This window comes from Limulus polyphemus, unplaced genomic scaffold, assembly GCF_000517525.1.
Source record: "Limulus polyphemus unplaced genomic scaffold, Limulus_polyphemus-2.1.2 Scaffold1217, whole genome shotgun sequence".
NCBI lineage: Eukaryota > Metazoa > Arthropoda > Merostomata > Xiphosura > Limulidae > Limulus > Limulus polyphemus.
The window spans coordinates 237,310-252,264 of NW_013666827.1; the positions used below are offsets into that span (position 1 = coordinate 237,310).

A 14,955-nucleotide genomic window follows, 5' to 3' on the forward strand; every position below is an offset into this window, starting at 1 on the left:
CATGGAAACACTTCATAGGAACTACATACAGTGTAATTTGTTTTAAAGAGAAAATTTGAGTCCTATTTTGTCCATCTTATCTAAGAAATATAGAATTTGTAAGCAGTGTTTAAACAGTAATTTTGAAATAAAATTTAGTTTTGAAGTAAATTGGAATTACAGGCGGAAGCTTATTCGTGGAATGTTTAGATATGTTTCGTATTGAAGAAATGTTTGGTCACAGTAAAATATTTTCAGCTCATTTATTTATTTTTCAGTTTATATAGTTTCATTTTGATTGTCTCTTTTAAATATGTTTACAAAAGTTTTAATACAGTTATCTATATATAAAAGTAAACCATCCTTTAAAGATTTATTCAGTTTCTTTGTGCTACAATTTGTACAACTGCCTTATTATTACCTTAAAACTGCATCTTAATGAAACAGGTAACATAAAAAATGTTTATTTCGTGAAAGCTTGGTTTTCAATTATGCTCTAAACATGTATTTTTAATTTATCAGCACTGCTTTCATTGCTGTATTTAGATTTTTAATTATCTAGTGGTTGTCTTTTTTTTTATGTTGATGTTAAGTTGTGGGATATTGAACCTTCCTGACTCGATTATTTCTTAACATACTTCAGTGTTCGATTCAAATGTTTCATTGATTTCATGATCACCTGAAAATTTGTATACTACATGCATGTACAGTGTTTTAGATTTCGGAGTTTCCTCTACAAAAGTAACTATTATTATTCAGTAATGAATTAAAACCTTAAAATGATCATCTCTGAAGTTTTTTTTGTACATTTTAGGTTTGAAAAAACATCACAATTTTTTTGTTAATTCTTTGAATGTGTTATGTTAGAAGTTCATAATAATATTCTGTGTTGTACAACTTTTAATCTGTTATTTTTTACACACTACAAAGCTGACTTTATATTCTACAATAATCTAGTGCTGTATTTGGTGGGCCAGATGCTGTTCCCAGGCCACCAGTTACCCATTACTATACTGTACCATCATATATGTACCTCTCCATATATATAAACCATCATTTATCATTAAATTCCTAAAGTAGGTCCTGTTGTTACTTGCAAAGAGTAATTAAGCTATGTATCACTTGTGTAAAGATTGTCGCAAATAAAACTACCTGTACACTTGGAAATGAGAAACACTACGTTTTTTTTCCGTTTTATTAGTAAAAGAGACTTATTTCTCCAACTTTTACTTGTTTTTTACTTTATTTATATTGATAACAGAAAAACATAAGGAAAACGGTATGTCCATCTTTGTTTATAGCTAGCTCTCGTGACATGTGCTTGTTTGTGAGATTCCCAGTAAAAAATACAAAGTTTTGACACATACAATACAAATATTAGATTTTTTTGTACTTTTGTAAAGATATGTACACATTTGTCAAGATTATATGTAATTCAAAAGCATAATTTTTGAGTTTATGTAGTTTTATGACGCATACATTTGCTTCCCTCAATAGATTGTCACCTGCGACGTCACGAAGGAAAAAAACCATACAAATGTACACACTGCAATTACAGTTCTGCTGTAAAGATTGACATCATTCGTCACATGCCTGTTCACACTGGAGAGTTTAATTCTATTTGTGACATTTGTGGCAAACCTTTTAGAGATGACTGCAGGGTCAAGGAACACATAAGGCAAGTTCACCTTCGAGAACGAAAATACATGTGTGATCTATGTGGATTTATGACCCACACACTTCATATTTTGAAGCGTCATCATCTTGTGAAACACACCAACCTCGAGAAGTTTGAGTGCCCTATTTGTCATGCTATAGTCAAACAAAAGGGTACCTTTATTGTTCATTTACGTCGACACACGGGTGAGCGTCCATATGTTTGTGAACAGTGTGGAAAGGCCTTTCGATGCTCATCCTATCTTCATAAGCACCTGAAAGTTCACAGTGAAGGTGAGCACGAGTGTCAAACATGTGGTCGCAAATTCAAAAATAAAAGTCATGTTCAAAGACATGCTGTTATTCACCAAGGAGTGAAGCCTTTTCCCTGTCACTTATGTGATTACTCCTGTAACGTGAAATGTAATCTTTTAAAGCATATCCGCACTGTACATAAAATTAAAAATTATAAAATACAGAGCTTAGAAGAAAAAGGTGAAAATAACTCTATGACCGAAGATGACGAGGCTGTAAAGAGAGGACGAAGTGTTACTGAAGTATTCCTTCAAAAGTTTTCTGAAAAAACTGGTGCTGACTGTACTGTTGATAAGCTGTTAGAAAAAGAGTTAAGCTCTCAAGATTCTACAGAAAATGGACCAGGTGGTATCAATGAATGTGATCAAAGTAAAAAAGATGAGCTCTTAAGTAGAAAGTTCCAGGACAACAGTTCTGTTTTGGCTGTTTCAGAAGGTGAACATCCGTCCGCATCTGACATCACTGAAAACTGGTCGAAAGGAAGGAGTGTGTCTTCTAGTGAAAATGACATACTAGCTAATGCCATGAAGATGTTAACTTCTTTAACAAATGTAGTTCCTCGAGAAGAGGAAAACCAGAAACTGGAAAGTGGTAATTTAGATGATTCAGTTGTATATCCTATAGTCTCTTATTTTGAAAGTGATGGAAATAATCAGCATGAACCAATCATCAGCCTTCAGCTGGCACAAACTGAACCCTGTGGTGAAGATGTTGCTGCATTTGTTATAGAGTTACAGTCTGAGCAGAATGTTTATTCAAATTAACACAATTTTCATATATTTACTTCATAGAAAAATTAATAAACTGACTCTTTGTATAAGGTAGGAAGAAAAAGATAATTTAACAATTTAATCTAAAAATCGTAGTAGCTTATGATATGATTTGTTTGTTTATAATTAAGCACAAAGCTACACAATGGGCTATCTATAATATGATTTAATCTAGAATTTTAAACTTTGATTAGTTGCTTTTTTTTCTCTTTTTTTTTTTTTTAAATCGATCATTAAATTTTTTAAGAGGGGAGGATTATATGACAATTTATTTGTACTAAAAGCAAACGTGAAATTCAGAGATTGTAAAATGTGTTCATTTTCATTAATTGCCTATTTTTTTAGGATTAATTAATTTCTTATTAAATTATAAAAACCCACAAAATTGTGTTTATTGATTTACTGTTATCATCAGTGGTGGAATGGCATTGTTAGAATGAAAATGTGACAATGACTGCATTCTGGAAGGAATGATGCATTTATTTTTAAATTATAAAACATGTTATAAAGGAAGTACCTCTAAAATATGGCTTTTTCTATATTTTACCCATATTAAATAAATGCTTTATTTTTGGGCTTCTCGATCCTTTGCTTAAAAAAAAAATGTGCTAACTACAATTGACTTTAAACCTCCATCTTGGTTTCTTCAAGTAATTTCTTTCCAGTTCTACCACTGGTTGTCACACATTATTAAATCACCACAAATGAAAGAGAGTCCATTTTGTTTGCAAACTGCTGAAAATGTTGATTATGCATTACTTTTTTCATGGTTTTTAAAATACTCAAATATAACTTGTATAGACGAACTGCTTTCATTTGCATGAGATTATGGCTTAATGTGTAATGATTATTCTTCCATTATCAATTTTAGTTTACTTTTTTAAAACCCAAAATTTACTTCAAACATTTGCTTCTGGTAAGTTGCAATATAGTTTTTAAAATGCAAGGTGATTAGAAAAAAACAAACGTGTAACATTATTATTTCTTAAAACCGTTTTTTTTTAAATAACTAAGTTCTATCAGATGTACTGAGAATCGTATCTTTTATTCGGGAAAGTTTGGACATGGTATAGGATGTTTCAAAAAGTAAAATGGAAGTTGTTCAATATGCCTTTTGTCATTCTCAGTGAGAATATTAAACTTATTTATCATAGGCATCGTCTATTTTTGTACAGTGTAATATTGATAATAAACTTGGTGAAAATGCATGTATATGAAACATCTCTTCCTAAATAAAATCTTTAAGATTTTTATAGTGTTACTTGTTGGCTATTGTGTATAAAATTTATATTATTTTAAGAAGCCCTTCATTTGTGATGGAATATTTGAAAAACAGTGTGACTCCTTTAAATAAAAATTTTAAAATGAGAAACTATTATAAATAGTAATTTTATTGTTTATCTTTCAATCACTTATAAAGATGTTTTCATGCTCTGTCTATTTCAGTCTTCGTTTACAGATGGTTCAAAATTTTTAGCATTTTCTTAAGTGTACTATGGGTTAATATCAAATGTATGATTTTATCGAAGTGTGAAAAATGTTGACTATGGCCTATATCACCCTCTGATGGCACTAAAGACAGAAATAGCAGTAAAAGATAGCTTTTCACAAACATACTAACAACCTGTATAAGAGCCTTATTAATAGTACTGTAATGAAGGGTAGACTTTGATCTTCAAAGGTTTGGAACAGGTTAACAAACGGAGGTTTGAACCTTCAATAGTACTAATTTGCATCATTTACCGATGATATAACCATAACTACTAATTCATATTTGATTAAAAACTCTTTTATTTTAAAGATATTCCATATAAATGAAAATAAAATATTCACATGTAGTTTAAAATCTATTATATATATAACAGTAATATTGTTTATGTACATGTATTTGGTGTTACGTACGATACTCGCAGAGCTATATACAGTAAGCTTGCAATGGAAAAGCACACTACTGTTGCCAGTTAAAAGAAAACAGATGACTTAAGCAAAACAAATCTTTATTTAACAGTGATCATTTTAAGTAGGCTAACAGTCATTTTAACATAAAATTGTTGATTAATTGAACATATCTAATAAAAAGTAAAACAGAACAGAATAACACTAACAGTTTGATTATAGAATAAAAATAGATCTTTAACTATACCAAAAGGTTACAAGAAAGATTGTTATTATAAATTACATTTTTAACACCATTGCTGATTAAGTAAACATGTGCCTTGGGTGGGGGTTAGAGTTACAAAGGTTTGCCTTTTTTCAACATGAAAATTATTAATGTTAACTGATATTTTATGTTTCATACTTATTCTATCATAATGCTTATCTTACATCTTGTGCATTTCTGAATAAATGAGTTACTAAGCATACCCCCTCCCCACCCTGTGCTCTATCATAATGGTTTAGTACATTGCATAGGAGATGTTGCTAGGTTCAAGATTTTGGTGGTTGGGTTTTATTTTTATTATAACTTTTGTTTAAGTAATATGTATTATACAATTCAAAAGATGAAATTTCCTGTGTGACAGACATTTTAATGTGTGATTACTATTCAGACATTGTTAATTGGTATCATTTTCTTGACACTTGTATATAATGTTAAAATGATAATTAAGAAACATATAACCTTAAAATCGATACACAATTAAAAACGTTTTTAATTCAGGCCAATCTATGCCCTCTGATGATGGTGTGGTAAACGTTGTAACATGTAGAGTCCACATTTTCGATATTGGTCTGAACTAAAACTGTTTTTGTGTATCGATTGTAATGTTGTTTCTTATTTATTATTGTTAATTGGTTTCTGTTAACAAGAAAAAAAATCTGACATTACTTGAATGAGGTCTGATGAACCAAAAGAGTACTCTGTATGTGCTTATAAAATACTGAAAATTTTGAACCCGTCCCTTATTAATTAATCTTAATAGATACAGTTCACAAGTAAACTTTTCTTTTATAGTGAAATATAATTTAACATTTACCATTAGGTTGAATAAAGTGCTGTTATGCAACACAAAATTGAAAATTACATTAAAACAGAGGAGCACTTGTATGAAGTTTTGTATGCATATATAATTTTGTTAAATGTTGAAAATTATATTTCCCTCAAAGAGGTATACATGAAATCATTGTGTGATTTGTTGTTATTTAATTAAGAAGTTCACACACAAACATTCTAAATACAAGTTTAGAAATAAAAGCATTGTCATCACTAGGCTTTTGACGTAGTATATCAAAATGTTGTGTTTTCTGATTCAAATAAAATATATTTAATAAAAGACATCAATTATCAAGTAGTTTTTATCATAACTAAAGTATAGGAAGACTACAATAAGCAAAATTTAATGAATTGATCTTGCCTAATGTATTTTTTTACTGAAGCCTTATTTCAGTTAAGATTTATTTTGTCACAATCTGCTAATGGCTGATTGACCTGAGATATTGTTTAAGAAATTATTATGTTAACAAGAACTCGTCTCCAAAAGTACAAAAATATTCCTTCCATTTGGAAAATGTCTGAAAATAGTGTTTTTGATCACACAACTTGATGATTGTCTGTAATTGCAACTTAAAAAGTCATTTTTAATGAGCACCTCTTGGTGGAAGAAACTCCTGTTAAAGTATAAAGAAAATGTTATTAAGTAAACATGGTTTTCAATTACCAGTAATAGTAAGAAAGAAGGTGTAATAATGAACTAAATATTCCTCTCCACATCCATATATATAATTTAAATTTTCATTACTACCATCATGAAAGTGATGAATTTGCACTCCTTAAAACTTATCTACAAGTATTTGTAATGATAATGTTAACATGAAATAAATGTTAAAATTATCCTTGTTTTCAGGATTATGAAGTGGACCTATACTGATTTTTCTAGAAAGTAAGAATTTTATTTTCAAACAACCAATAAGTTTTCACATCTAGCTAACGACAAAATTAGGTATATAGTCAATGAAAAAGTGAAATGTTTCATAAAACAACACAAGGATTTGTTTAAAGGTTTTACATATGAATTTATTACATTGTTCCCTTTGAAATACATTATTTTTTGAATGATTATTCTGCCCAATCAGTGACCCTCAAAAGGAACAGTTTTGATATTTTTGAAACTTCGTTTAGATGGTAAAAGTACGTACAAAAAGCAACAAGCTCTGTAATATAAATCTGAGAGCCATAGTTAATAACACAGGATTCCATCAGCCAAACTAGGTTGTTAACAAAACAAACATTCAGTTCTAATTGGAATAAATGATATAGTACAATGTAATTGTTACTCCTCCTATCATTAATCTCTGGATTAGAAATATAAGGTGCCATTTTACAGAAGAATAAAAAATGTTATTTCATTTATGTTGGGTGGGGGGGGGAATATAAATTTCATGAATACACAATGAGGGATTATTTATGAAATATAAAAAAACAGTAAAAGTAAATGTATTAATTATGTTTGAAGACATGCTGGATAGAAAAAGTGTCTTGTGTAACAGGGTCATAGGCAGAAGTATGGGGGGTCGAGGACATGATACCTCAGAATCTTTTTTAAATCTTCACTGACAGTGATACAGTTTTATGGTACCTGAGGCTGTTTTTACACCTTTCAAATGTTTCGTAAATATATGGGCAGGATTGCCAACATCCATGTGTAAATTATCTGGAATGTTATATTAATTTTCAGAAAATGTGATTTATTGTGTTCTGTGCTTTAAAACATTGTGTGTAGAATGTTTCAGGCCAACTGTAAAGCCAAACAGTATCAAACATGTGCAATTATAATCGTGAAAAGTGGGTACAGAAAAAAAACATTTACATGTTATAAAGCGACAGATGCAACACTGAAAAAAGTATTTTTAATTTGAAGAGTTATGGGATGTGTTTCAGAATGGTCCATTGCAGTTTTAAGTGTTTTGGAGGATTATTGTCTGTTACACAGGTAAGCATAAAGTACTAGAGCAGTGTTTCTCTGCCAGATGACTTCGGCATCCAGCCTTTGATTGTTACAACTTCTCATTATCTCTATAAGGATGAAAAATTCTTGATGTTTCTTGCTGTAGTTCATAACAAAGGTGACATGTGCACCTCGGGGACTAAAAAAAATGTTCAGTCAGCACAGACAGGTTGTGACCCGCCATTTGAGAAACTACTAAAGGATGGGGGGTTGCTGAATATGTTTATAATTCTTTAATCACTTTTGTAGGCTTGCACTCGTGGCTTTTCAACATAATTTGAAAGTGATATGTATTGATATTAGATAGATAATTTTTTTTTTTTCTGTCTCTTGGATAAACATTCTATACATTAATTTATAAAATTATATATATATATATATTTCAATGCTCAAAGGAAACAAATAATAAATAGGCAACCCAATCTAATATTTACAGCAAAAACTATTAATATTATGTTGACACTAACAGTAACATGCCAGTTTAAAATAAAACTTTTTATTTGTTTCTCTAAAAAGACTAAGTAGTGAGATCGACATTTAATGTAAATAAAAAATAATTCGACACTGTACAAACTATGACAAATTTCGTGAACTAAACTATTTTTAAAGTACAATGCGCTTCGTGCTTACAAAATTTATAGATATTTTGTGAAAGGGTATACAGCACCAAATTTCATGTGCGGGCATATATAATATTTTGATCACAAAATAGGTATATTACAGCGAACACGAGCCTTCGATGGTCATTTTAATCGTAATTCCAACAGCAGTATGTCAGTATACATAAACAAGTTAAGTGGAATTTATATTAAATCCTAGAATGGTATGTAACCATGACTTTGTACCCGTATTCTTGCGCAAAAGGCTTTTATAACACCACATGACACACCTACAATTCTTCCGCCACAACCCTAAGCCTTCACTATAAATTTCAATGTTAAGTGCATAGTGTTTCTAGCTGGGATAAACGACAAACTCGGAGGCGTTATGGGAAAATGTACACATTAAACGGAATACTTCTTCACCAAATATCAAAAAAGGAAAATGAAAAATTTACGACACGGTAGTTAGTAAATAAGTTTATGATAAATTAGGCTAATGATTTAAACTATAAATACAGAAATATAAAAATCAATATAAAGTTAATGAGTAAAGTTTTACATAACTTTTTCAGAGCAGAATAATTAATATAATTCGTGCGTTTTGGAAGAAATATATATATATACACACACACGATAGTTCTTAATTACTAGGACGTAGGGGCGTGTCTAGTGGGGTGGCGTGGAGGCAGACATCATTGAAGATCTCTTCCCCTCAGCAGATTCACTAGCTGAAATGTAGTCTTTTTAGATTTTTACGTTTTCTATATTGTGACTCCCACTGACTTGAAAGTGTTAATTTATTCTGCACTCCCCCCTCCAGTAAGAAATCATAGAAACAACACTGCTGATACAAATTTATTTATTTTTTTCATTTTATTTATATATTTCTTCAAGAATTATTACATTTTATGTTTGATGTATCCATAGTGTATCTGAGTTTGTCCAATATTCTAGCTGAAATACTGTGTTTTAAAAAGGACTGTGGCTGAGGCATTGTGCATGTGTGAAATGTTAGATAATCAATTAAATGCCTTTTGCGTAAGAATATGGGCACAAAAATCAAGGTTTTAAACTTCTGAACTATATATTTGCTGTAGATCGCCAAGAAGTGTGGTAGATAGAAAATTCTTCAAAGCTTTTGTTGTTCTGTTTACAGGTTGTTTTTGTGTGCTTACACAGATTTAAAACATTTAACTGTCCTTAAATTACGAGAATATTTGAGACAAAAAAGTTAATTAGATAACTGGACAGCGTCTCAGAGTAAAATACATTAACTTAATAAAATAAACTAATAAATATTGCATTGGTCATAAAAGTTTGATAACAAAAACGTTTTTATCGTTATTCTAAAAAAAACCACATTAGACTTTTCGTGCTCTACCTACCACAGGTATCGAAGCCTGTTTTTTAGCGTTAAAAGCCCACGAACTTACTGCTGAGCCACTGGGGGCAGCAAAAATAAATCCACTTTAATCATTGTATTAACGATATATTGTACTTAATAAATATTTATATAATTAATTAGGCTAATAATATTTATTATATAAACATAAAAATAAATATGAAATTCAATTATGAAAATGAGAAATATCTCACCTACTGTATACATATGATTCGTGATTTCAACATTAAAGTATAGAGTAAATTAAAATGATTGAAGGCATGCTAGTATACAGAGTTCTGATTCATTATTACTTTCAGCCTAAGACCTGCAAATGCTCAAACAGGAGGTATTAGAGGACTTATTCTTGTGAATCTGATAATCGAGTGACTTATTGTTTATATAGCGCAGTTTTTTATTTTATTTAAATTATTAACTGAAACAGCTTTGTTATAAACTCATGTGTTAATACTTCAATTTAGATTTAATCTGGTGTGTATATTATTGAAATTTGTTTTATTAATCTCCATGCTATATTTATATTGTACGGATCTTTGCGTTTTAAGCGTAAAAATTAAGCATAAATAAAATACAATATATTTTACGATTTAATTTCATATTAATTTCAATTATAACGTATCGAAGATTTTTAATTCATGTATATAAATGTATTGTAATTACAAATCTTCGGAAACGGAAGTGTGATGTCAGCACACGGCATGTCAACGCCCAGTGCTGAGGATATCTGGAGTGTACTGAATAAGGTGACTATCGTACTCGTACGAAGAGTTATTGGGTTAAATTTATGTGTTTCTGAAACGATTTAACGAAATTGTAAACGTTTATCATAAATATTGTAGAGGTTGAAGAGATAGGGAAGGAAAGGAAACACTGGTGTACCGAAGTACTGCTCCTTTTGGTGTGACTGTATCTTTGTAATTGTAAGTTGCGATACAACGTTATGCGTTGAGTCAAATATAATCAGGTGTAAGCTTGATGTCAGCATTGAGAAAATGGCGACCAACGTTAAGTCCCTGATTTAGCCTAACCTGCTTTGTCTTACGCGTAACTATCTTTAATAATTGAAGATTGTAGTATTATATATAAAATATACAATTTATAAAAAGTGTAAGTTTTATAGGTTGGATTTTAGTTGTAAATAGTTAAAGTATTTTATTTATTTACATTTATATTTATTTTAAGTTTGACTTTAGGCTTAGTCTTAGTTTAGGCTTAGTTTGGATAGTAGGTCTTATTTCTTAACATTTCATCTCTTTCGCTCATAATTTTTTATACGATTTTTCTGTTTATTCTAATGAGCTTAAAATAAACTAAAAAGGTTTGATAAGTAAGTTTTAACCATTAATTCTTTGTTAATAACGCTTCTACTTTAAGCTTAAATTTAAAACAAGGAAAAAAGCCAAGTTGTAAATGTAGGAAAATACTAGAACTTAATTATACTTTAATTTAAAAAAACTTAGCGGCATTTCTAAATTCTAACAACCTTAGGCTTTCTTTACACACAGCACTCTTAATGTTAACACATAATTAAGTTTTAACAAGGTTGAAAGAATGTGATAACTTAAAGTTTAAATTTATCTTAGTTAAGATCAAATTTAAAAATATTCATATAAATAATATATACAGGAGATTCCATTATATATATTGTTTAGGAATTATTTAACAATATTATTTAACAAATTCAGTCTTTTTTTTGTACTGTCAGAAATGCAGTAATGTCTTAAGAGGATATCAGATGAAATTTATTAATGGTATTATTTAACCTGTTTGGACTTACTTGATTTAAAATCAATTCTCAAATTACAAAGGTTATGAAACAATGTCATAAATCAGATCTGTTTATGTTATTGTGTTGCCTTAAGAAATTATGTTAAAATGATGGGTATAAATATTTGCTCATATCATGACAAATAATTTTCACAAGCATAGATAAATGTTTAATTTTATACACACACATTGGTGTATAGTTAAATTTGAGTGTAGTGGTATTTAAATCTATTTAAGAAAGTAATACACCCACTTAAAGAGTACAAATAAAGTGTGAAACAAATTGAAAAAACATTTATTCAGATGCAACCACTTGTTTTGTGAATTATATAGAAATTATAAAACTTGACACTTGTTTTTTTTGTTTTATAATACTTTATAATGCTAAGTAAAGAACTTTTTCATTAATTATTTAAATGTTTCTTAAATTGAATATTACTGTACAGTGTAAGTTGGTCTGACCCAAATACTATTCCTTATAACATTGGTCCCAGAAATAGCGTACGTACCATAAAATATAATTCAAAATCCAACTAAATCTCTTTAAAAAAAAAAAAATTAAAAGAAAAAATTACTGTTATTTCTACACTGCTTTAGCTGAAGAAAAAATTGATTGGTTTGTACATGAGGCTAAAGGTAACAACAACAATAAAATAGGGCTGGTTTGTATATTAACACTTGGGGTTTGCATTTGTGCAGAATTCTGTGTTATATATGCAGGAAAGTTTAATAAAACTGACAAAAATAACTGCTTTTCTAAAATGTGAATGTATCGAAACATACTGGTTCAAATTAAGTATTTTTTTTTTGTAATAAGACATGAAAAATATTTCACTGCTTGTAGTAGTCTCTTTGGGGGGGGGGGTGACAACATATATCCAAAACCATAGAATTTCATTAAAAAGGAGTGAATTATCCAGTAGAGAGGATTAAAGCCTTCTGTTAGACCTCCCTCCTCCCAATTGAGAATTTAAGCAGTGTTGTCATTACATTGCATTACATTACTATTGTTAGATTGGGTTTTCTTGTTACCTATTCCTTACTTGGTTTTAAACTTTGTAATTCTAAAAACTTGTGACTGAAAGCAAAGGAGAATGTTATGTTAACCACATTACATCTGCCATATTCATTGCCAGCAAGATATTTTGCCAGGGCTCATTGAGTTTTTCTGTTTTCATATAACATCAACTGTTATGGTGTGAATCAGATTGAGCAAGTGAATTGCAGTCATTATAAATTTTATTCAAGTCATTCATAAGTTATTAGTCAAAGAGTTGGTGGTGGTGGATACTACTGGCCTTTTGCTTTCACTGTGGTCATACATTCAAAATTGAGGGTGGTGGCACATAGCTTTGCTATAAACAAACAAACTTTTCAGTTGTTTCATTTCCTAATGGTTTTCAAACTTTGTAAGATAAAGCTATGTTTTATGAAGGTAATGTTATTTTTATGTTGTTTGATTTTGAATTTATGGTTTTGGAAGTATATCTAAAATAGTAGGTTTTTACTTGGCTAAGTACACATTTGCATAAAAAATACAATAAGTTTTTATTATTCATTCCCCATGGTAGGTTACAGTGTGTTTGAGTAACTGAGTAGTTATAGATAGAGGCTCTGACATTTTTGTAAACATGTTTATGAACCTGAAAAACAATACTGAACTCTCTGAAGTAACATATCTCGAATAGTCTGTATAGTATTTTTGTAAGAGATGAGTGATAAAGGAATAAGTCATTGTTTCTAAATGTTCAACACATGAGCTTAATTTGTAACTTTACAAGTTCCGTTATCCCTTGTACCACTGCACATACTCTTTGTTTTTGAGTGTTAGGCAGTTAACATGGTTAACTTACTTAATCTGAAATAATGTTACATCAGAAAATAACTTTTAATGCAATGTACAAAAAAAGTGTCATGGTTGAAAAATGCTGATTTTTAGAAAGCAGTCTGTAAAGACTAGTGCAACCACTGACGCTGTTTCAATATTTAGAACCAAAATATTGTCTAACAGAGATGGAACTTTATTAACTGAGTTTAATGTTTTACAGAGCACTCGAACTTGTGAAATTTTAGATGTTTTAGTTTTACTAAAGTTTTGTTAGACTAAGCTGAGAAATTTTTACATTTTAGTTAATTTTGTTAAAAAATATTTAACAATAAATAAAAAAAATATATACCTAAAAACAAAGGTTTGTAGTACTTTCTCCATACTCAAGTTCTTCTTTTACACATGAAAAAAAAAGTGATATTCTTTTATAAGCCTTGATGAGGGAGGATGTTGAAAAGCTAAGCTCATAGATTTCTGAAAGTTATTTAATATTATTATTTGTAGTAATTTGAGTTAAATAACACCATAATAAGACAGTAAAGTTTTAAGCTAGAGTTTAGGGGTGTAAATTATTATTACAATATTTTAACTTAAAATAGGCTCAGTACGTTTAATGGTACTTTAGGCTTAGGTATATTTATACTCGCTAGTAAATTGTAAAACAGGATAGATAAATTTTTATTAAATAAATACAATCTAAAAATTAGTTTATTCTTTCTTGGTGTTCTAGAATTAATGTGTTTAGTTGAACTTAGATCCATTAGTTTAAATTCAGGTTATACTTTATAGATATAGGTAGGTTATAATGTAAATCAGGCTAAAGTAAGTATGTTTTATTATTAACGTTACGTATATTGTTCTAATAAATTAAGGATAAACTTTATTACTTTAGTGTGAAGAAAAAGTAGTGATAAAAAATTATATAATTGGTTGAACAGTTAACAATAAGCTACTGGTATTTGGTATTGAGTATTATTTTCACTTTCAGGCTATAACACTAGCAGTATAAATACAATGGTTAAGACCGGTGTAGGAGTTAAGCATTTGCAGTTTGTTAGGTGTAATGGGTGTAAGAAGTGGGTTTTATTTGGGAACTCGGGACTGGAAGCTAGTAATGAAGATGTACAATTTTTATGTAGAGTTTGTAGGTTGAATAAAAAGTTAGAGGTAATCATGAGTAAAGTAGATGCAATAGATAAAGAGAAGTGTAGATTGTGGGAAATGGCAGTAGGATTTCAGGATGAGCTTAAGCTTTTACATGCAAGGGATTCATCAGCTAAGGATGACTTTAAGGAAGTTAGAATGAGTACTGTGAGGGCTAAAATTGGTAAATTTAGTTATAATGAGCCTATTCTGTTGAGCAACAAATTTCAGCCCTTGGCTTCTGCAGATGGGGGACTATTGGAGGGAAGGAAAACAAAAGGGTCAGAGAAGGATGCAGATGATATCGTTATAGGTGATTCCTTGACAAGGCATGTGGTTAGAATAGTCTGTAGGGTAAATAGGGAGAAAAGAATCAGATTATGATACCCAGGGGCATAGGTGGAGGATATAACTGACAGAGCAAGAGATATAACAAAGGGGGCTAGCAGAGATGCAGTTTTTTTAAGTGCATGTAGGGGCTAATGATATAGGAAAAGGTTGGTCACAGGAGCTAATTAAAAAAGTATGAGGGGGTTGATAAAGGCACTTA

General features: G+C 29.9%; 2 protein-coding genes across 4 annotated transcripts in view; both read left to right on the forward strand.

Annotated features, from left to right (window-relative positions):
• Nucleotides 1–5,809, forward strand: part of LOC106462654 (zinc finger protein 271-like) — a 7,079-nt gene extending 1,270 nt beyond the window's left edge. The window contains exon 2 of the mRNA XM_013922598.2: nucleotides 1,477–5,809. Within this exon, the coding sequence (XP_013778052.1) occupies nucleotides 1,477–2,714 (1,238 nt within the window). The 3' untranslated portion in view covers nucleotides 2,715–5,809. The remainder of the gene's footprint in view (nucleotides 1–1,476) is intronic.
• A 4,515-nt stretch (nucleotides 5,810–10,324) lies between these two features.
• Nucleotides 10,325–14,955, forward strand: part of LOC106462657 (cdc42 homolog) — a 19,410-nt gene continuing 14,779 nt past the window's right edge. The window contains exon 1 of one of the 3 annotated variants that reach the window (XM_013922601.2): nucleotides 10,325–10,410. The gene's annotated coding sequence lies outside the window, so the exon portion shown is untranslated. Of the gene's footprint in view, nucleotides 10,588–10,692; nucleotides 10,712–14,955 lie in introns of those variants that run through there. The other 2 variants (XM_013922602.1, XM_022389973.1) reach the window with 2 other exon arrangements.